We start from the raw sequence: 24,297 nt of genomic DNA on the forward strand, positions 1-24,297 counted from the left end.
GTGAAGTTAGCATTCAAAATCAGCAGCTTTTTCCGGAAATACCGAAAGATCAATGGCGATTTCATGTTTTTTTGGGTTTATGATATGCCCTCATGTGAGAGTAAACAGCCATACCGTATATTCTGTGTCAAGAAATATCTCTTCAGCCCCGCCCAGAAGGTAAAACATGTCCCCGAAATAAAAGAAATCTTGAAGTTTGAAGGAAACGTAAAGCCACTTTGAAATTGATACGAATGATTTGTATCATTACATTTCTTATTCGTTATCAAGGAATATCTCTTGGGACGCATCCATGAGAGTTAAACACATTCCCGAAATATTTTTTTTTAATATGAGGAAAAGAAAAGCCAGTTTGAAATTGATACGAATAATTACTATCATTACATTTTCTATTCACTGTCCAGGAAAATCTCTTCGGCCCCGTCCAAGAGGGTAAAATACACCCCCGAAATTAAAAAAATTCTTGAAATATGAAGGAACTGAAACAAATTATTTCTATCATTACATTCCAAATTCAGTATGAAAAAACACTTCGAACCCGTCCAAGAGGGTTAAACATACCCCTAAAATGAAAAAAATTCTTGAAATACGAAGGCAACTAAAAGCCAGTTTGAAATTAATAACAATGATTACTATCATTACATTTCATATTCAGTATCCAGGAAAACCTCTTCAGCCCCGTCCAAGAGGGTTAAATATACCCCCGAAATGAAAAAAAAAACTTGAAATATGAGGGAAACGAAAAGGCACTTTGCAATTGAAACAAACGATTTCTATCATAACATTCCAAATTCAGTATAAAAAAACGTTTCAGACCCGTCCAAGAGGGTCAAACATACCCCTTAAATAAAATAAATTCTTGAAATACGAAGGAGATGAAAATCCACTTTAAAATTGATGTGAATCTGTTTAAATCTGTTTAGAATCTGTTTTTCCCTTAATCAGCTGTCGCCCCCATACGAACAACTCTCAGAAGTTGAGGAACTTATGCGAGCTAAGGACTAACGAGGTCTTACCTTTCAAGTATTCAGCCGCCGAAGAGAACAGACGTCTCTAACGCGCTCCTAGTTAGAACAAAGAAAGTGTGGTATTAAACTGTAAAAGTTTACTTTCAAGTGTACTATCAAGCAGTATTAGTGTATATCAATCATCTATAGGGTAAATAATACCAAAGTATTCAATTTAAACAGTGAAAACAGATAAATAACCAGTGCTTGTGAACGTATCCCAAACAGACAAAGGAACCACGTGGCCACCCACGTGTCGTCCCTGCTAGTCCAGTACCTCGTAGGAGGCTAGAGCTCGAAATTTAAATCGACCTAAATTTTTTGAAATATGGAAACTTGTGGAAAGTGCAATCAAAAGTTTAAAAACGGACAGTTATTTGCTTGTGATAGTTGTAAACTATTACTGTGCAGTGAATGTGGAAACTTAACAGTATCCGAAATAAAATGTATGCAGTTGAAAACCAGGAGAAAACTTAAATTTTTTTGTGAACAGTGTGAGGGTGGTTTTTATAAAGTACCAGCCCTAATCAAAGAAGTATCAGAACTGAAAAAACTTCCTAAAAAGTGGCAAATAGTTGGATTCTTGTAGGAGATTTTAATTTAGATTTTTTGAATAACAGTTTTTATGTGAAAAAAATCAAATCTATGTTTTTACAATATGTAATTGATCAAGTAGCACTGGATCCTACCAGAATTATTAATAACAGTGAAACTCTAATTGATTATGTACTAACTAATAATAATTGTGCAAACTGTTTTGTCCATCCTACTCCTAAAATAAGTGACCATTCATTGATATCTATTTGTCTCAAAAATAACAAACGAACTGGAAACACTCCTATCAAAAATTATAGAATCCTTAGTGAGCAAAATTTGGATAAAATAAAACTAGATTCAATTTCATGTGATTGGGATTTGAATTCAACCGATGTTAGTGTCATATATTTCAAATTACTTAATAACTGTCAATCAGTTATCGATAAAGTTGCACCAATTCAAGTCTGTCACTATAAAAGTAACATTCCATGGTTTGACAACGAAATTCATAATTGAATAAAACAACGTGATCAGATATCAAACTAAAACTATAAGGTTGAAGAAAAATGTCGAATGGAAAGAATTTAGGAAACAGAGAAATGAAGTAGTAAATTTATTAAAAAAGAATAGAAAACAATACTTCTTCATTAAAAAAGCTAATAAACATGAATTGCCAAAACTTTCCGAGCTGTATAGAATTTTAATTAACAAATCAGGTGTATATTGTTAATAATAAAACTGAAATAGTAAACAAATTTAACTACTACTTCATTACTAGTATTCAGCAAATTGTTGATAGTATAGATAATGTTCAAGATTGGAAATTCGATAATTATAATCTATATCCTAGTTTTTCCAAGTTTCACATATTAACAATGAATGAATTACGCCTAATTGTTAACTCCTTAGACAAGAAAAACAATGTTCATGAGATCTTAAATTCCAAAATGCTCAAACTCATTTTTGAAACATGTAGACATATGATTTTAAACCTTGTAAATACTACTCTTCAAACCTCTAAAATTCCAAATCCTTTAAAAGTTAGTACTATAGTTCTCATTCAACAATACAATCAAGGCCAGTGAATATAGACCTATAAATACATTACCACCAATAAAAAAATTCTTGAACTAGCTGTTTATAAGCAGGTACTTGATCATGTTGAAAAAAATGAAATTTTAATGAATAATCAATCTGGATTTCGTAAAAAGTATTCATGTGAATCCGCATTACAACTCACTTTATCTAAGTTCAAAAAAGAAGTTGATGACAATAAATTTGTAGTAGCTGTTTTTCTGGATCTGAAGCGGGCGTTCAAAACAATTGATCGTAATATTCTTATAATAAAATTAAGAGGTTATGGCATTGATCGAGGACCGCCTGCCCGGTACTGACGATGCCCAATAGGCTGAAACAGCTGTCTACCGGTGGCTCTTAAATTGAAATCAATATGGGAATGATCAAAGAGTACTTATCTATTTATTTTTTGATTTTCATGGAATTATTTTCTAGCAGCTTGACTGCATTAACCTTTCTAGATTTCATATCATTTCTTGAAACATGTAGATTCGTTCTCCGATGGCATTTCAGGTTAGCTTCCCAAATTTCTACTACCGCAGTTGTCGGTTGATTGGTCAAACCACCAACACTGACATAAAAACTTGGCAAGTTGACTTGGGTGTCACACCAACAGGTGGGTCCACTTATGTTTCGCTTGCGTTTACGCAGCTATTTTATCAAGTACTTTCTTGGTTTTTTCTCATTTTGTCTTCAATCGAGGACCGCCTGCCCGGTACTGACGATGTCCTATAGGCTGAAACAGCTGTATACCGGTGGCTCTTGAATTGAAATCAATATGGGAATGATCAAAGAGCACTTATTTATATATATATATATATATATATATATATATATATATATATATATATATATATATATATATATATATATATATATATATCTTCCAATAACCCAGGTGAGTCTTCTTCGAGAAAGTGAAAATAAGAACGACCATCAAGGCGTCCTGGTAGAAAAAAATAGCTTATTAGATGATCACCTATAATTCCTGCTCATACATTAACCGAAAATTGGTGTTGGAAATGGGTTTCGGTTATTGCATGGGGATTTTCTTCAGCCCACACATGATTGTTATGGAAATTTTGAATGTCATTCCGAGAAAAATTTGCTTCGTCTGTGAACAAAATTTTTGTCTCAAACTGCGGATTTAGTGCAATACTTTGTAGATACCACTGACTGAAGTTCACACGCTGTGGAAAATCTCTGGGGAGTAATGCCTGCACTCTTGAAACATGGTACGGGTATAACAAAAAATCAACCAAAATACGCCAAACAATGTGATGACAAATATCCAGAGTTCTAGCGATCTTCCTCGTACTCGTCTCAGGATGTGCCTCAATTTTTTGCAGCACGCCTTCCTCAATTTCAGGAGTTCTTACTACACGAGGTTTACCTTCCGGAGTCCCTTTTTTGAAACTACCAGTTTCCCCAAGTCGACGATGAATATTTGAAAAGGTTCGGCTATCTGGTAAGGCACGATTAGGATATCTTTCCTGATAAATGCGCCTGGCTCCTGTTGCATTACCATCGGCAAGGCCATATACGTAATGCATTTGCGCCATTTCCGCATTCGTATAATTTACCATATTTACTGATATTCAGAAAAACAGCGGACTACCAAAATAACTTCAATAACACTTCAAAATCAATCAAAACGCGCTGTGACAGTTTTTAACACCAACACCTTACTTTAAACCAACATCAATATTAGCTACTGACGTTTGTACATACAGAGAATTCGTTTTTATTGCTATGGTGGGTACGCTGTTTTTTCTGCTTTTAATCTTTGAAAGAAATTACATATCGACAAACTCCATATTTCCAAGAGGTGCAGTAAATAAATTCTGCTACACGTCATTTATTCCAGGATAACTAAATTTATGTTTTCAAAAATTATTAAGCGGTGCTGCATTATGACGTAATTTTAATTGAGAACAATGCATCTGACAACAAACAAATACCTTTCAGATCCTCAATTATTTCGCAACAAATCTGATCTCTTAGTTTGCTTTCAGTCGATGCACGATACCGAATCAGATTTTTAAGGAATTCATCCTTAAGTAAAGCGATTTTTAATTTTTTGAGCGAAAACCATGCGTCGGACAAAGAAAACCCAGCAAATCAAATGTGCTCAAAAATGTATGGAGATTTTAAAAATAATTTTTATTTCAAGATAAAGCAGTGGCGTAGTATTTTTTTCGCCAAAAATATACATTTCAAAACTCGAACGTACGCCACTGGCAGAGAAAATTAAGAAAATTGTACATCAGAAAATGCGCCTTGAGGCATGGAACATATGTACTAAATATGCCAGAGATGTCTACAAAATTATCTCAGTTATTATTAAAAAACTGATTATTTTTGAAAATTTTGCCACCCTGTATCTCAAAAGTTAAGGCGTTTAGGTCATACGTCCATAGGACGTTTTTTCCTTAAAATGGGTCTTAGAATTACCTCCTTGAATATTAGCATGTGTTTAAGGAACACCCTGTATATAGAGATTTCATCGAGTGTGCATGATGTTAATCAAAAATTAAACAATTTGTGGACACAACACTCCAAAAAGGGGGGCAAACCGCGGACACGTGTTTCTGGCTATTGGCCTCCTGTTGTTGACTCCGTGCGTTTGTGTTGTTTCCTGATTTCGGCAAACAAGTGTTGCCCATCTTTACACTTGGCCGCACCGCACCAAGTGTAAAGATGTTTTAAGATGTAAGATGTAAAGATTGTTTTAATTGTTGGTGAAAGGGTGAGGTCTTATCATGAAGCGGCCGCTAAATTTAATAGAAGATACCCGCTAGAGGTAACTGTACACCCTGGAACTGTACATAAAATATATCATCTATTCGTGAGCACCGGCCAAGTAACAAAGGACAGAAAAATTGTAAAACATCATATTGATGATGATACGATATTGGCGGCTCATCAAGCTGATCCTAGAATTAGTTTGAGAAACTTATCGCTTCAACTCAATATGAGCCGCAGTAAAATATGGAGGTGTTCAAACCCAAATTTTTACATACTTTGCACGAAGGAGATGAAATCCGCCGTATGGAGTATTGTTTATGGATGCAGGGATATTATCTCAATGATAGGAATTTTTTAAAGTATATCTTATACAGTGATGAGGCTACCTTTACCACGAATGGTGTTGTATCTTCACAGAACATGAGGTTTTGGGCTGAACAAAATCCAAATTGGGTGGTGAATTGTAGAGACCAAATGTCTCAGAAAGTTAATGTGTGGTGTGGTATCCTGAACGAAAATATTATCGGGCCATTTTTTTCGATCAAAATTTAAACGGACGACTATTCGTTGATTTTCTCGGAAATGGATTTTCCGTTGTGTTGGGAGAACTACCTTTTGATGTGAGACACAGCATGATTTTTCAGTTAGATGGCTCACCAGTTCACAATAGTGGCTTAACAAAAGGGTTTGGTTGAATAGGAATCTACCTATGAAATGGATAGTACCCAATAGCCCTCCCGCACTATGGCCACCACGATCCCCAGATTTAACTCCACTGGATTTTTATTTATGGGAAACTTGAAAAATAAAGTTTATAAGGATAGGCCAACAAATAAGGAAGATCTCCGTGCAAGAATTATACAAGCGTGTAGAGAAATCACACCTAGAGAACTGAGAAGAGTTGGAGGAAATAATAGAAAGCGCATAGAAAAATGTGTTCGAATGGCGAAAAATTTCATAGAAGGCACGAAAATATAAAATTGTCAACAGTTAAATCATCTGAAATTGATTGTTTTGTTTTTTAATTGAAAATGTGATTTTGAAAGTAGTACGTCGAAAGAATTTTGAACTAAATTACATTTTTCACCACAAAATATTCTTGTTTTTTTTTTTTCAAATAATGGTAAAATGAGAATATGAACTAACATTACCCATCCTAAAACCTCACTGATTTATGTTTCCGTTCCTCTTACAAAGTTACCATCTTCTCTCTTATCGAGAAGGAATAACTTTCCTGACAACAAAATAAAAAATAAATTATTTATGTGAAAACAAAAGTCGAGTTTCTCTTGAACAATTTTATTCATGTTTTGATGTCAAAACCAAAAAAAATCTACTTTAATTATTAAGGAAGATACGGGGGTGTTTCCATGAGAAGTGAAACAAATTCGGATTTTTCAGGACTGAAATTTTTTCAGGAAGAAAGTGTAATCGTAGTAAGTTGGTAGTCCTGATCACGAATCTGAAGTAATTTTGAGCCTATTTTGCCCCCTCATATGTTTTAACGTAAAAATGGGGTGTTCCATCGCGAGTGGCGGACAATGTATATCACTTTGACGAACCCCATTCAAGTGGTAGGTGTATTTTTAGCGTTTCCATCAGTCTTCAGAGTTTCATCGTTCTACCTTGAATATTACGGAAGTTACGGGGGTGTTTCCATTAAATAATAACTCAGTGATGGTTAAATAAACCCAGGATTGAGACTTACCCCTTTCTCGTCTTTGATGTTGAATCCAAACTGCTTCAGGGAAACTATTATGGCAAAGTAGGGAGGCCAGTTTTAGAAGAAGCAGTGTTGAAGAAAACTTATTTGAACAAAAGAACAATGCACACATTAGTCTATACAATAGAATCACCAGCGCGTATCTTATTTTTTTTCCGATCCAGCTGTTCCGAATATTTCTAATTTCAAAACTAAACTACTCAATTAAGTAGATTTATTCTATCAAAACCGAGAGCGGTGTTGCCGAAACTTAAATTATTTTCCTTAAATATACACATGCCAAAACATACCCCCCACCCTGAAAAATTGATTTTTTTCCAGACTTTCCGAAAAAACAAAGGACTCAAGAAGTCGAAAAATCCAATCAAACATCAGTATAAAATAAAAAAAAATTGAATGAGAAGATAATTTTCATTTATTGGGTGGGCAAATGACATATTTTCACAACAGGACGTTTATATGTTCCTTTGCTGGTTTTTAAAGTGACATTTCGCACCCTGCCATCCTTTCCTGGATGTATGTCTGAAACCACGGCTAAGAGCCAATGTAAGGGTGGAGCGTTATCCGTTTTCAGGATAACTACTGAACCCACAGTTATATAGGAATATCTTTAGTCCATTTCGAACGCATTTGTAGACTCGTCAAATATTCCATCCTCCAGCGTTTCCAAAAATCCTGTACCATTTCATCGATCAACTGAAATCGGTTGAGTCTATTAATAAGCACCGCTGTCACGTCCTCTGAAGGAAGACCCCGCAAAGGAACCAACGTGAGAAAATGTGCTGGAATTAATGCTTCTGGGGCCATGGGATCTGCGTATAAACGACATGGAGGTCTGGAATTCAATAGTGCTTCAATTTGAGTCAGTACTGTTGAAAGCTCCTCAAACGTTAATACCTGATCACCGATTACCCCATAAATATGATTTTTTACCGCCTTGACGTTACTCTCCCACAAACCACCTTGATGCGGAGAAAAAGGTGTATTAAATTTCCACTCGACTCCGTTTATTCCTAACTCCGTTTCAAATGAATTAACGAAATCTTGAGAGTTGATATGTTCATTCAATTCTTCAAGAATTGATTTTGCCCTTACAAAGTTCGTGCCGCAATCGGAATAAATAACCCGAACTGGGCCTCTTCTAGCTATAAATCTTTTGAAAGCTTGTAAAAAATGATCGGTTGATGAAGAACTGACCAATTCCAAATGGATAGCTTTCACCGCCATACAAATAAATAAACTTACATAAGCTTTATGCACTGATGTCTTTCGCTTCCTACCCAACGTAATTTTAAATGGCCCGAAGTAATCGACCCCTGTATGTAAGAATGCACGAGCTTCTCTAAATCTAGCAGCGGGTAAGTCCGCCATAAGGGGTTCTACATTCTTAGGCTTCAAACGAAAACAATGATTACATTTGTGTATTCCACTCCTAATTAAATTTCTTCCTCCTAAAATCCAATAATTCTGTGGCAAAATAGCCTCTTATAAGTGAGCACCAGTATGAAGATTGATCTTATGATGAAAATCTACCAATTTTTCAGTCAGAATATCTTTAGCTGGAAGAATCAAAGGATGTTTCTGACAAAAATTCAAATTTGATTTAGCTAATCTACCCCCCACCCTCAGCAACCCATCTTGCGAAAAAGGGTGTAATTTGATCAACCTAGATGAGCCAGATCTATTTGCCTTCAACATCTGAATTTCAAAATCAAAATCTTTAATTTGAACCAGTTTTATTAGAACCAACTCCGCAGTATGGAGATCCTTTGATGAAATAATTTTCTTATTAGGAATAATTTTCAAAAATCTCAAGACGCATACTATTATTCGTAAAATTTTATGCCACGATGAATACCGTTCTAATAAATCTAGTGGAGGATGATGAAAATCTAAGTCAGTTTTATTATTCAGTACAATTATATCTTTCTTCCCGAAATTTTTAGCCTCCTCACGAAAAGAAGGCCATTCATTTGGGGGTAATTTTATACATGCGGGTCCATGTAACCACTCAGTATGTCTAACTAATTGTTCAGGAAGTAAACCACGCGATAAACAATCGGCCGGGTTTTGAATGCCTTCGATGTGATACCACGATACTTCGGGTATATTTTCCTGGATTCGAACGATCCGATTCGCAACAAATACATCCCTAGATTGAGAAGATTTTAACCAGCTTGAAACAGTGGAAGAATCTGAAAAATCTAAAGTTTTTGTGATCAAAATCCGTTCTTTATAGGTTCTAAAACATATTTAACCAAATTAGAAAGCAAAAGAGCAGCTAAAAGTTCCAACTGTGGAATGGTTAATCGTTTGGCCGAAGATACCTTTGACTTGGCACACACCAGCTGAACTTCCACATCATTATTCGATAGTACACTGCGTAAGTAGACGACAGCTACATATGCATTCAAACTAGCATCCGCGAAAGCTAAAACCATTACAGGGTTTCGTTCTATTGCTTCTATATGCCTAGGTACTTTAAATTTTTCGAAGTTCTCCCCATTCCGATCGTATCTTTTCCCGAATTTTTAAAATATTCTCTGGAGGCATCTCATCCCATTCCAATTTCAATGTCCACAAATTTTTTATCAATATTTTTAAAATACAAAATGAAAGGTGCCAACAACCCAATCGGATCATAACATTTAGCCACCGTCGACAACATTGTTCGTTTTGTACATTTCTGATCCGGTTTATGTACCTTGAAACTGAAAACGTCAGTTTCTGTATGCCATTGTATACCTAATACCTGTGTATCTGAGGAGAAAAATACATTTTCAGCTAACCGCTTTTCTATGGGAATGTCATTCAATAGTGCCTTTGAATTTGTAGCCCATTTTGTTAGGTCAAAACAACCAGCTTGAAATAAATCAACTGATTCCTTGTATAATTGCGCAGCTTCCTTTTCCGAATTTATACTTGTGCAAAAATCATCCATATAAATATCTCTTGACACAAATTTCGTCGCCAGTGGAAATTTTTCTCCTTCGTCTTCAATTAATTGTTTGATAGTGCGTAAAGCCAAAAAAGGTGACGATTTTATTCCAAAAGCTACAACTTTTATTTCGTTAGTGTCAATTGGACGATCTGGACTAAAACGTCACAATAACCTTTAATAACGCCAATGATCCTCAATAACATTGATCTGCTGTATAACTGCCGAACATCTGCTGTCAATGTAAAGTAACTAAATCTGCCTGCAACTTGCCTCCCCGGTATAAGATATCATTTAAAGAAACATTATTATCCGTAGGAGCACTAGCGTCTAGCACTATCCGCACCGGAGTGCTTGTACTACTTGGTTAAATCACTGGATGATGACCAATATAATACGATGACGCTTCGTTAGGGTCAATATCCACTAATTTCATATGACCTTGGTCTATGAAATGCTGCATTACTTTATTGTATTCAATCTGTAACTTTGAATCCCTTTCAAGTCGTTTTTCCAAAGAAAGTAACCAAACTTGTGCATTATTCCGCGAATTTCCCAAACTTCCTTCCGGCGAAAATTTGATCGGTAACGCCACTGTGAATCGTCCCGATGAGTCCCTACTAAAGGTACTGGTATATATATTTTCACATTCTATATCCTCGGGATTCATACCAAAACCTTTAGGAAATTGTCCCATAACAACATAACCTAAAGTGGTTTTCACCACTACAGGAGAAACCGATACCCCCGTAATCCGACCCTCTTCCAATATATTAGAAAACATTTCCAATCCAAAAATCTCATCGATTTCCGCAGGTTTATCGAAATTATTATCCGCTAATTCCACCTTTTGTAAAGTGGGAAATGCGCTAATGTCAACTTTAAATTTTGGCAATTTGTTAGTGATTTTATCAACTAACTGTATATTTCTTTTGTGTATTATACCGTGAAACAACTGTAAAAATTGTACTTCCCTTAATTTTCTGAATAGAACCTCCCAAACCGTAAACCGAAGAATAATTTTTTGAAATCTTCAAGCCTAACCTTTTACAACATCCGATTGTCAATAAATTGGCTTCACTACCCGAATCTAAAATGAATCTAGCTGTAGCACCTGCAATTAAACTTGTTTCCACGAAAACAACCATAGACCCACATAGCAATAGATATTCCAGGTATATTTCATGAATATACATTTAAGGATATTGTATTATGCTATGAATATGCCATGGATATATATATCTTCTGGAGAATATTCCCTGGAAGTGCTCCTGGCGAACCTTTGATATATTTTAAGAATATTCCTTGGGAATATTCTTGGAATATCTTATAATATTCTTAGAATATCTAAGGTATATTCTATTAAGAATATTCCAGGAATAGAACCCGAGGAATATTCATAAAATATTCTGGATATTCTTAGTTTATTGTAGGAATATACAATAGAGAAACACCATAGAATATTCTTTAAATATATTTTATGAATATTCTAGGAATATTTGGAATATTCCAAGAATGTGACGAGTAACCGCTATTAGGCATGTATATATTGCATTTTGATACAAGATTCACACAAGTAATAAAACACATAATATTCATAAACAAATATATTTTAAAAACAATATACACTGAAATATTTGACGTTTCAACCAATATTAAAAATGAAAAATCTAATTCAAAATATTTATTCACTGAATAAAATATTCCTGAATACTGTCATATTACAAATATTAGAAATGTATTCAAATTAGGATGTTCCTACTCTCAAACAAATGTTTACTAAAAAATATACTAAAATAACAACTCTGTGAATTCATCAGCACTAATTAAAAAATAATAAATATATCATTTCATTGAAAAAGAAAAAGTGTATTACATCAAGAAATAGGTTAGGTTAGGTTTCTCACTTAGAAAAATAAACCCACAAATGAAGTATTCAAAATGAGTGGTATGATGGGTTCTTCAATGAATTTAACTTACTTAAAGTTATTCAAACTTTGCTCACCAGAACAGTTTTCCTTATATTTGTCCATCAATGCATCAGCCAGTGTTTCAATAGTAATACCTGGAACAAAATGTACATTAACGTTCATTATCACTATTTGAAAGTGGCACAATAAAACTGGAATAAAAATCAAATAGATATTTTTCGCATAGGTTACTCATGAACATTTACAACATTTTATGACTTGGAGAGCAACTTGCATTGTCTTGTTGAAAAGTAATCATTACGTTTTCAGTTCCTTGGCGCACCTGCCTGTACCAGGTACCACTCTGTTTCCTTTAGGGCAAATTGATACTATCTTGAAAACGAGTGATGAAAATTATGAAAACAAATGATGCAAAAGAATGTGTCATTCACTTACTTTTTTCTATTGATGATACACAACTGAAATCACTCTAGTTCAAACATGTACTTAGTCAAACCAACAAATCCCACACACCAACTCTCCTCGATCCTAAAATGAGGTATAGTAGGTTAATCACCCTGACTTTACTATCGATACTATTGCATTTTACTTACTTTTCTTGAAGACTGAATAGATGCAACTCTCCTGTTTGAAGATCCAAAATCAAACTATTCGCTGTACTGCAAATTGGACAACCCCAAATTATAAATGGTACACTGAACGTGACAGAATTATACTTTGATAATAACACCAACACACCATGCATTACACACGCGAACCTGCCACGTCAACCGCCATGTTGAATCAAATGTCGAATTTAACGCAAACGCAAATGTACCTTGCATTAAGGGACAGCCGCTTTCACAGAGCTTATTCGACTGTCTCGCGCTACACTTCAATTGACCAATGAGAAACGTTTACTCCAATTATTCACGTCCCCATTTCTCTGTTTCAAATTTCAAATACAAAAAGACAAATAGGATGAGAATTAATCAATTTATTGATGCAATTGGTTCATTTATTGGCCCATTCAAATTTTTTTGTCGTTTCCAACAGTTGCTGTTGGAGCAATTCATCCAGAATCTTCGCGTTGAGTTCAAAAACTGGTTAACACTATCAGGGTTATATACATTAGGTTATGCATTCGATTAATGTCTTCCAATATTTGTGTTTTCAATAATATTGAATTATTTGAATACGTTATTATAAGATAATTCAAAATTCCATTGTATAGAATATTCCAAAATATACCGTGGGGATATATTCTAAGAATATACCATATGGTATATTCGATCGACAATATTCTTAGAATATTCAAGGGAGAATAATCCATTTATAGACATTCTATGCACATTCTTTTGGGAATAATCCTGCCATATTCATTCAAGCATATTCTATGAATATTCTAAAGGCATGTATATATTCCAAGAATATTCTATGAATATTTGGAATATATACGTTCGTTTTATGATATACAGGGAATATTCCATGAATATCCAGTGCTGTGTGGGGACGCAAGCAAAGTTGTATAGTTGGAATCATCCTTCAAATAAACCGCATTAGGTTCTGAACATAAATGCACATCAACCGTTGATGTATCATTACTAACCGTTTCCCTCCTCTTAATGTTTGATCCTGAGGCCGCATCCCCATTCGATCCACTAACTGAATTTGGTTTTTCCAAATGAAGTGAAATGTGATGTTTTTGGGAATACTCCACACACAACCGCTCGTTAGGACAATTTTTTACTGGGTGCTTGTTTGACAAACAATTGTAGCACCAGCCATTGTCCATAACCGCTTCATATCTTTGTCCCGGTGACAAAGACTTGAATTTATCACATCTACCCAAGTGATGACCTGTTTTCTGACAGAAAACGCATGTCATTACTTCTTTTTTCCGTTGATTTACCACAAACGTTTTGATTGTCTTTATCGGCTTATTATTATCATTCAACACCGATGTTGTTTTATCCCGACGTAATATTTTTGCCTGATTTTGTATGAATTTTATGAAATCTTCATAAGTTGGAATTTTGAAACTCTTTTGTTTCATTTCAAAACCCCTTACAGAATTATGATCTAACTTAGCTAAAGCCTGATACAACAACATTAAGTCTACCAAATCTGGTAAATTCAATTTTTTCAATGTCGAGACCGCTACGTCAAATCTTGCCGATTCACTTTGCAACGGCTTGAAATCAAAAATTTGTTGTAAATAACTGTCTGGTAACATCCGTTTATTTTCATACTTTTCGGTCAGAGCCTTGTACAAAATATTATAATTATCGCCGGTGATAGAAAATCCCGCACAAATTCCCGAGGCCGGTCCTCGTAAACTTCCCACTAAATAATGAATTTTGTCTAAATCTGTCAAAGATGCATTATCGTGAATCATACTCTTGAAGAGCGAATGAAATGTTTCCCACTACCGTATTTTTCCCGAAAATTCAGGTACTTCAATTTTCGGCAACGGAGGTAATCTATTATCTACTATAATATTGCCGCTATTACTACAGGAGGTCTTTGAATTCCTTTTGCAGCCATATGAATGTGACAACACAATTGATTAATAGTTGAATGAAGCTTATAATCTGGTACAAATTCATCATCTATTTCAAACTGCACTTCATTGATCTGATCTAATACCAAATTCAAAGCTTCTCTAGTAGTATCTAGAGTCAAATATGATATTTTGAAAGCTTCAACTTCTTGGGCCGTTCCCAATGATTTTGATAGATCGTACAGTTTCTGCAAAATAGAGAAGAGATACTCTTTTTTCGCTGTTAACATTTTAAATTTCCTATCTGCTACCGTACCCATTTTGACTTTAATAATTCCCAATGGAAACTTGATGTTCGATTGCAAATTTCACCTTCCGAAATTCAGACCATACCAAACCCGTTCAATATTTTTCTGTATTTATTTGACCGTAATTCAAATATACCCGATATACTGAACAATCTGACAACACCGCTGGAGGCCTGACTACTTCCGTTTTTTATACTGCTAACCGATTCGAGAAAAGAAAAAACAATCCAAGTTTTTATAACCACCAATTCGACTGTAATAGGACCAAATGTTATGTTCTGTAATGGATATGATAAACTCAAAACACAGAATACATTAAATAATAACTTAGTGATGGTTAAATAAACCCAGGAAGCTAATGTTTATTAGCTTCATCGAGGGCTGTAATATAAAAATGACATAATAAATATATATATATATATATATATATATATATATATATATATATATATATATATATATAAAACATAATAACGGATATAACAGAATACCTGTGCTATGTGAGAATATTCAATTTGGAAATTTCAATTTTGAAAGAAGTCTTCAACATCAAAATGACAACTTTTTGACATTGAATAATGTGAAATACTTTTTCAAATTTTTTATTACCGTTTATTATGGGGATTTATACTGTGTTAACATTACAGGATGTATTCAGATTTATATTTTTTTTTACTAACAAAACACAGTATAAATCCCCATAATAAACGATAATAAAAAATTTGAAAAAGTATTTCACATTATTCAATGTCAAAAAGTTGTCATTTTGATGTTGAAGACTTCTTTCAAAATTGAAATTTCCAAATTGAATATTCTCACATAGCACAGGTATTCTGTTTTATCCGTTATTATGTTTTATATATATATATATATATATATATATATATATATATATTTACTATGTCCTTTTTATATTACAGCCCTCTCGATAAAGCTAACAAACATTAGCGATCACGTTTTTTGAATGGTGACAGTTCAATACGGAATGTACGTTATTTGAATTATGGATGATTTTACTTTTTTTCAAAGAAAAACGATATTTTATTTCAGTTAGCTTTCCGTTTCTTATTGCATTGCCAAAGGTTGAAATAAATAGGTGGTTTCATTTTAAAAGTTTACAAGTGAAAATCAAGTTGAAATATGGGAAATCGTGTGATGAAGTCAAAAATGTATGTAAAGACGGGGTCAAACCAAGAAAATGGCGTAATTAAATGTAAAATTATTAGTAAAAGTGTATTAGTTGAGCTTATTTCAACATACCTACTCAAGTGAATGTTCATTTATATGTGATTGTTGAATAACAATATGAATAAAATAAATAATATAGGCATTGCATAAAATTAGAAATCTTTTATTTTATTTATTATTACCGCGAACACGATCAAAACAATAACAAAGGTATTTAAGCGACTTGCCAGTACTTCACTCCACATAATTGTGACTTTTAGGCAAAAATGGAGTTACATAACGTTTAGCATGGGGGAGGAGGGGTGCTGGAAAACGTTACGGACGGAGGGTGGTCAAAAATATTCAAAAATTGTGTTACGTAATATTTGAACGGCCCTTAAGGATTTTTCACCGCGCCACCTATTAACAATAAAATTGGAAAAAGTTAACCGTATGTCAAGGCATATGATATCAATAATATAGAGTTAAGATAGTGTGGTATGAAAATCTAAGCGAAGTTAGTTTTTTATACGACACTATGGTCTCATCTAGTTCTTCAATTACTTAAAAAAAGTTGTGAGTGATATACTGTAATACTAGATATTACATTGAATACAAAATAATGAAATTTATTCATAACTCTCTCATTTGTTTCACCAATTCAGACAAAATATCAAATTCACTTCACTCTGAAGTGTCCCACATAGCAATAGATATTCCAGGTATATTTCATGAATATACATTTAAGGATATTGTATTATGCTATGAATATGCCATGGATATATATATATATCTTCTGGAGAATATTCCCTGGAAGTGCTCCTGGCGAACCTTTGATATATTTTAAGAATATTCCTTGGGAATATTCTTGGAATATCTTATAATATTCTTAGAATATCTAAGGTATATTCTATTAAGAATATTCCAGGAATAGAACCCGAGGAATATTCATAAAATATTCAGGATATTCTTAGTTTATTGTAGGAATATACAATAGAGAAACACCATAGAATATTCTTTAAATATATTCTAGGAATATTTGGAATATTCCAAGAATGTGACGAGTAACCGCTATTAGGCATGTATATATTGCATTTTGATACAAGATTCACACAAGTAATAAAACACATTATATTCATAAACAAATATATTTTAAAAACAATATACACTGAAATATTTGGCGTTTCAACCAATATTAAAAATAAAAAATCTAATTCAAAATATTTATTCACTGAATAAAATATTCCTGAATACTGTCATATTACAAATATTAGAAATGTATTCAAATTAGGATGTTCCTACTCTCAAACAAATGTATACTAAAAAATATACTAAAATTAACAACTCTGTGAATTCATCAGCACTAATTGAAAAATAATAAATATATCATTTCATTGAAAAAGAAAAAGTATATTACATCAAGAAATAGGTAAGGTTAGGTTTCTCACTTAGAAAAATAAACCCACAAATGAAGTATTTAAAATGAGTGGTATGATGGGTTCGTCAATGAATTTCACTTACTTAAAGTTATTCAAACTTTGCTCACCAGAATAGTTTTCCTTATATTTGTCCAACAATGCATCAGCCAGTGTTTCAATAGTAATACCTGGAACAAAATGTACATTAACGTTCATTATCACTATTTGAAAGTGGCACAATAAAACTGGAATAAAAATCAAATAGATATTTTTCGCATAGGTTACTCATGAACATTTACAACATTTTATGACTTGGAGAGCAACTTGCATTGTCTTGTTGAAAAGTAATCATTACGTTTTCAGTTTACTATCGATACTATTGCATTTTACTTACTTTTCTTGAAGACTGAATAGATGCAACTCTCCTGTTTGAAGATCCAAAATCAAACTATTCGCTGTACTGCAAATTGGACAACCCCAAATTATAAATGGTACACTGAACGTGACAGAATTATACTTTGATAATAACACCAACACATCATGCATTACACGCGCGAACCTGCCACGTCAACCGCCATGTTGAATCAAATGTCGAATTTAACGCAAACGCAAATGTACCATGCATTAAGGGACAGCCGCTTTCACAGAGCTTATTCGACTGTCGCGCGCTACACTTCAATTGACCAATGAGAAACGTTTACTCCAATTATTTACTTCCCCATTTCTCTGTTTCCAGGATTTTTCGCTTTGTAATTAAATAATTTCAAATACAAAAAGACAAATAGGATGAGAATTAACCAATTTATTGATGCAATTGGTTCATTTATTGGCCCATTCAAATTTTTTTGTCGTTTCCAACAGTTGCTGTTGGAGCAATTCATCCAGAATCTTTGCGTTGAGTTCAAAAACTGGTTAACACTATCAGGGTTATATACATTAGGTTATGCATTCGATTAAGATCTTCAAATATTTTTGTTTTCAATAATATTGAATTATTTGAATACGTTATTATAAGATAATTCAAAATTCCATTGTATAGAATATTCCAAAATATACCGTGGGGACATATTCTAAGAATATACCATATGGTATATTCGATCGACAATATTCTTAGAATATTCAAGGGAGAATAATCCATTTATAGACATTCTATGCACATTCTTTCGGGAATAATCCTGCCATATTCATTCAAGCATATTCTATGAATATTCTAAAGGTATGTATATATTCCAATAATATTCTATGAATATTTGGAATATATACGTTCGTTTTATGATATACAGGGAATATTCCAAGAATATCTAGTGCTGTGTGGGGTAATGAATTTTTTTTTTTCAGTTTTCACGAGTTGGGTTATTACGACATTCCTGCCGTTTTGGATCTAATCATTCGAACTACCAACCAAAAACCGATTTATTTGGGAATCTCATTGGGCAGCACTGCCAGCTATGTTTTTGGAAGTGCAAGACCAGATATGGCTAAAGAAAAGCTGAAGGGTATTATCTCATATGCTCCAGTCGGGTATATGAAGAACATAAAATCTTATGTGAAGTTTCTGGCACCATTTCAACCAATTCTTGAGGTATGTGCAGTAATCAAACTATATCATGTTTTATATGCTATTTTATCACAAACTATATGTTTCAACAGATAATTTCATCTAGAGCTATATCCATTTTTTTTATTTTTGGAAAGTACCCACTGAGAGATACCAAAATAGGAATTGAAAATTATTATCTGTTGATTCACATTTTTCTTTCGTCTCAGCGCAGTATTCCCATTCACTGAATGGTTCATATTTGGGACTTCCAAAATAGTAAAGAGTGATAGTGATCTTCCTCTTTGAAGATGATCACTTGGTGATCGAAACACGTGTCGAGGTGTTGAAAATAACGATTTGGTGTTGGGAAAAAAACTCCAGTAATATTCATTACTACACCAAAGGTTCCAAACAGTGCATCATAAGTAAAGAGTGAGTTGACTTTTAGTTTATTTGTTCTCAAACTAAAATAGTTGACTAATGTAATATATACTCAATTTTGTCTCCAATTATTTCCACTAAATTCACGTAATTTAGTTTCACTTCATGAAAAAGCAAAAAATCATTGGTGCAAAAAATCTTCTGTGCATAAGGAGAGCGCCCCTTTTTGAATCCGAATCGTGATCGATGAGTCAAAATATAATTTGATGGATGAAGTCGTTACTGCTCGTACTTGGTAGGAAATCATCATTAAAAATGATAATTGAACTTTGCTATCTTTATACCACTTGTATTTGTAACTAACGTTACTACAGGTTATTGTATTCGTTTGAAAATGTCCTTGTAGAACGAAACTGCAGAAATGTTAGTTACAAATGCTAGTGGTATAAAAACGTAGGAAGTTTCAATTCCCATTTTTCATGAGTCAAAATATACTTACATCGAGTTATTCGCATCTTTTTTTCTCAAAATTAGGTGAATCAGTTGATTCGAGCGAAAATAAATCATAGGTGAGTTGAGTTGAGTCGGATTTAGATAATGCATTAGAATAATTGAAAGTGAATACTATATGGAGATATCTTTAAATCGGAAAATTATATCTTCGAGTGAACAACAAGGATTTTGTGGTCTTTCACAATTTGATAGGTACCTAAATGAATATGGATGTATACGTTAGTACACACTTTTCATCCTGGAGTTATTTTCCATTTTTAAAGTTGTGCATTATCCTTTCAGTTTATATTCATAAAATATAACTTTCGGATGTCAAAGTCCTTTTTTAAAAATTAATTTTATTAACAAAAATAGATGATGACAGTGTGAGAGTGTGAATTACAAAAGTATTCTTCCCATGAAGATAAAGCTTGCACATCAGTTTCCCAGAATCGCGAGATTCTGCTTCAGCAAGGTCAGCGGTTCACATGGGAACGGGCGATATAATTCCTCCCCCCGAAGATTCAACGTAGGAGGGTCAGCGAGGAAGTTGAACCCTAGACATCTCGATATCTTGACTTGGTTCGGATGGTCCATTGGTTTTGCACCCTCTGAAGCCAATCTTCTTGTGCACTAGGTACAAACAAATTGATACTAGGACCAAGTAGATAAACATCGTCCAAAAACTTGGGATATGTGCTACGTCTTTGAAAGATATAATCGGTTCGTTTTCCATTACTACTGTTTTTATTGAATGAAGTTCGTCTAGGTTCAGGTCACCAAGTTGGATCCCTATTGATTTGGATGGCTCTGGCTTCCCTTCGTCCAAGTCTGGTAAGATGATTGGTTCACTATTGGTAACTTGGTGATCGTTGGTTATGATTTGGTTGCCACAGGATAACTGGCATATAATTGGAATGTCGAAAAGATAACTTCCAGGTAGTAGGTTCTCGATTTCGTTCTGGTTCTGTTACTTGAGTTTGGTAGTTTGTTGAGCCGGTAGGAGGACAACCCATTTGTTTGAGTTGTCTAGTTGTCTGATGGCTGGTCTCGATAAATGTATGACAGTCTCCTTACAAGTGGAGGTGTTCTTGGCATTGAGTAGCTGGATTTCGCATGGATTGTCTTCTGTTAGCTCTCTGATGTTGGTGGATGGGCAGATATAGGTTCGATGGGAGATCTCCAAACAAGGATCGCTCAAGAATGCATACAATTTTTCGTTTTTTGACAAATATTTGTTTTGAGGTATAACAGCATTAAACTGACCCTTAGTTAATATCGGAATAGAAAATAGGTGATAGTAATCGAAATTTGATGAATGGGTAATTGGAATATGCAAGATATAGGTTATTCTGAAATTTGATATATAGCTTTAGAGGCTGATAATTTTTTCATAAAGCAAAGTATTCTCGACACTTATTTCTATTGTTAGTTGGTCTTTCTTAACGATTTTATTCAATTTTTGCAGTTCTTTGAACAAATCTTTTATTTTTATAATACTAGGATGAAGAATGTTCAGTCTGGAAAATTGTATTGAGTTTTCAACATCCTGCAAAATTGAATTTATGATTTCAAATGTATTGATTATCTGATTCAAGATGTCTTTGATAAACATAGAGTTTTCTTTATACGTTTGATTTTCAACAATTTCTGCTATTTGATTAATTTTTGATTCCAAAAGCCTTTCATTATGTTTCACTTGCTGAACTGTACTATTGAACTGATCAATTAATGAGATTGAGAGTGAGTTTTGCTTCTTGATATTCGTTACTAGATTATTTTGATTATCTTGTAATTCTTTGATCACACGATCATATTTTTCACCATCCTTGGAATCTAAATTTCCTGTGATCGACTTGAAAATGGATCCAATGCCGTTTATAAGACCGCGCTTTGTTCTGAGTGGATGTGGTAAAATATTGTTGAGTCTATCAGTCACCTCCTTTTCCGAAAATTCTAATATTTTTAAATAGTTAGATGTGTCCCATGAGTAGTCTTTGTGACCGCCTACAAGTGTCCTTACATTTTTTGAATGGAATTTCAGTTTATTTACCTCCATGATTATTGGATTCAAATCATGATAATGAATAAGTGAATATGCGTGCGTTTCGACTTTGGCTGTTCCAAGTTTGAGAGAAATAAGTCCTGGATTGTTCTTTAGGTTTTGTTTAGATATATTTTCCTGGAGTCCGAGAGTTCCAGATAATATTAAAATTGTAAGAACTTTGAGCATCCTTTATAAGGTAGACGACTGGTTCTTTTATTTTTGATTTCCAGAAAGACTTCCTTGCGAGACTGGAAGATTCTGTTCCATTCCCCGATGATCTGCCTGTTGAGGGTAGCTAAAGGTCCACGATGGATTGAGTTTCTTGAGGTTTGAAGAGCCACTCCTTCACAAACACCTCCACAAGACAAAACAACAAGTTCGATACCCGATAAATCGTTGAAACGAAAACTGCACGTTCGATACGTTCAATTTTGAGTATCCTACCGACTGCGCCAAATATAACTTTCGGATGTCAAAGTCCTTTTTTTAAAATTAATTTTAATAACAAAAATAGATGTTAACAGTGTGAGAGCAAAATTATAACTGAATTACAATAGTATTCTTCCCATGGAGATAAGAATGCTTGCACATCAGTTTCCCAGAATCGCGAGATTCTGCTTCAGCATGGTCAGCGGTTCACATGGGAACGGGCGATATAATTCATGTATCATCTATATTCTTCATTGAAGTCGTTTTGATTTGAATAAAACTCTACGGGGTCGTTTTTTATACGTGTTGAATATATGTATGATTTATGTTTGATATTCATTTTGACAGATTATACACTTTTTTTAAGATAATTCAATATTGAGAATTTATAAGATGAATTAAAATTACATTTAAAACGGTATAAAACAGGTTCATTACACCAAGAATTTTCAACATTGGTCCTTCGAGTCACTTGAAAACACGCTAAGAAAAAGTCAAACACTAAATTCACAAAAGAAATGTGAAGCAGAGTGTCGCAGAAGTGCTAGGGTCAACGAAGGTGTTTCACCAATGAGATTCTCGATGATGATTGATGCTTATCTAGAGTTGAATACAGTTTCTATTGGTAATGCTAAAACCAGTACAGTTTGTCAATAATAGAAAAAAGTTTCAAAATCTTAATTGAGACCGCCTTAGCTGTGTGCAGAAGACATATGTGGAAACACCCACAGCCCAGTCAAATTTGTCTGTTGTGAAGTGAGCATCGCGGGTTAATCGAGTGTACAGTCCTAGCAGAAATGAAGCGTAAAGGGTACAATTTGAGTGTTGTAACTTGACCAGGAAGGAGTTTAAATCAAACCTGAATCGTAAAGTGCTGACAAGTCGAAGGAGGGAAGTTATAGCCAATGTAATTTTTTTATGCAACGAGAAGCGGCAGAAAATAAACCTATAAAGGACTTTAAAAAAGTTCAAGAAAGAGCTGCTATGGCAACTGGCGTAAGTATAAGCAGTGTACAAAAAAAATCAAAGGGAATGAAATCGATTGAGAATGGAGAAGCCGCTGCTTTTTTGACACCAAATATGAGAAGAAAGGAAGCCGCAGCTAAAACTAACTCAGATGGTTTTGATTAAGCATTGCTTCGAAGATTTGTTATTATATATTATACTGTTGATAAAAAGGTTCCAACTCTTGGGCGACCCATAATTTTCATGGACGAAACCTATATTCATTCCTCGCATACCCACATAAAAACCTGGAATGACAACACTAGTGAAGGTTCACATAAACCAGTATCAAAAGGGCAAAGACTAATAATAGTGAATGCGGGCAGTGAAAATGGTTTTGTGAAAAATACTTATTTGAAATTTAGATCAAATACGAAGTCAGGTGATTATCATAACGAGATGAACTTCACGAATTATATAAAATGGCTACAAGAGATGCTCATTCCTAATTTACCACCAAAGAGTGTCTTAGTGATATACAATGCTCCCTATCACAATGTGCAGGTAAATAAGTCTCCTACTTTATGTAATAGAAAGATCGAAATGATGGAATGACTGAGGCAACGATATATACCTTTTTTACAGAAGATATGCTGAAAATACATTTGTATAGTCCAGTTAAAATTCATAAACCGCGATATAAAATGTATAAAATTGATGAAATTATAAGCGCCCACGGGCATACCGTTCTAAGGCTTCCTCCATACCACCCTGACTTAAATCCTATGGAGTTAGTGTGGGCGTCTTTAAAGCAACATGTTTCACAAATAAATGTAGATTTTACCATAAAGACCGTGGAAAGATTATGCGATGAGTTTTATAGTACGTTTTCTGAAACTGAGTGGAAAAAACGATTTGAATAGTTTGTTATGAAAATAAAACCAACATTAGATTTCTTAGTAGAAAACATGAAAATCAACTTGCAAGAAGATAGTGACAGTGAACCAGATAACATCAGTTCAGACCTCAGCGAAGATTCATCCTTCGACATAACATAACAATAACATTTTATTTAAATTTTTGCGTTTTTCGCCTTTTATCATTTTTTGCTACGTTCTTATAAAATT

At 33.9% G+C, this 24,297-nt stretch overlaps 1 protein-coding gene and 1 long non-coding RNA gene across 4 annotated transcripts in view; one reads left to right on the forward strand and one right to left on the reverse strand.

Moving 5' to 3' along the window:
* Positions 1-24,297, forward strand: part of LOC111511600 (gastric triacylglycerol lipase-like) — a 397,870-nt gene that overhangs the window by 233,798 nt on the left and 139,775 nt on the right. For all 3 annotated transcript variants that reach the window (XM_074170078.1, XM_074170077.1, XM_074170076.1), the window contains exon 4: positions 18,675-18,918. In XM_074170078.1, coding sequence (XP_074026179.1) covers positions 18,675-18,918 — 244 coding nt within the window. The remainder of the gene's footprint in view (positions 1-18,674; positions 18,919-24,297) is intronic.
* On the reverse strand, positions 11,623-13,117 carry LOC141480187 (uncharacterized). Its single transcript, XR_012464224.1, has 3 exons — positions 12,555-13,117; positions 12,397-12,489; positions 11,623-12,095 (listed from the first exon to the last, which is right to left on the reverse strand). It is a non-coding gene; the product is annotated as an uncharacterized lncRNA (long non-coding RNA).

The sequence above is a fragment of the Leptinotarsa decemlineata genome, unplaced genomic scaffold (assembly GCF_025532065.1).
Source record: "Leptinotarsa decemlineata unplaced genomic scaffold, Ldec_3_MD MMD2_P_RNA_scaffold_6, whole genome shotgun sequence".
Lineage (NCBI taxonomy): Eukaryota > Metazoa > Arthropoda > Insecta > Coleoptera > Chrysomelidae > Leptinotarsa > Leptinotarsa decemlineata.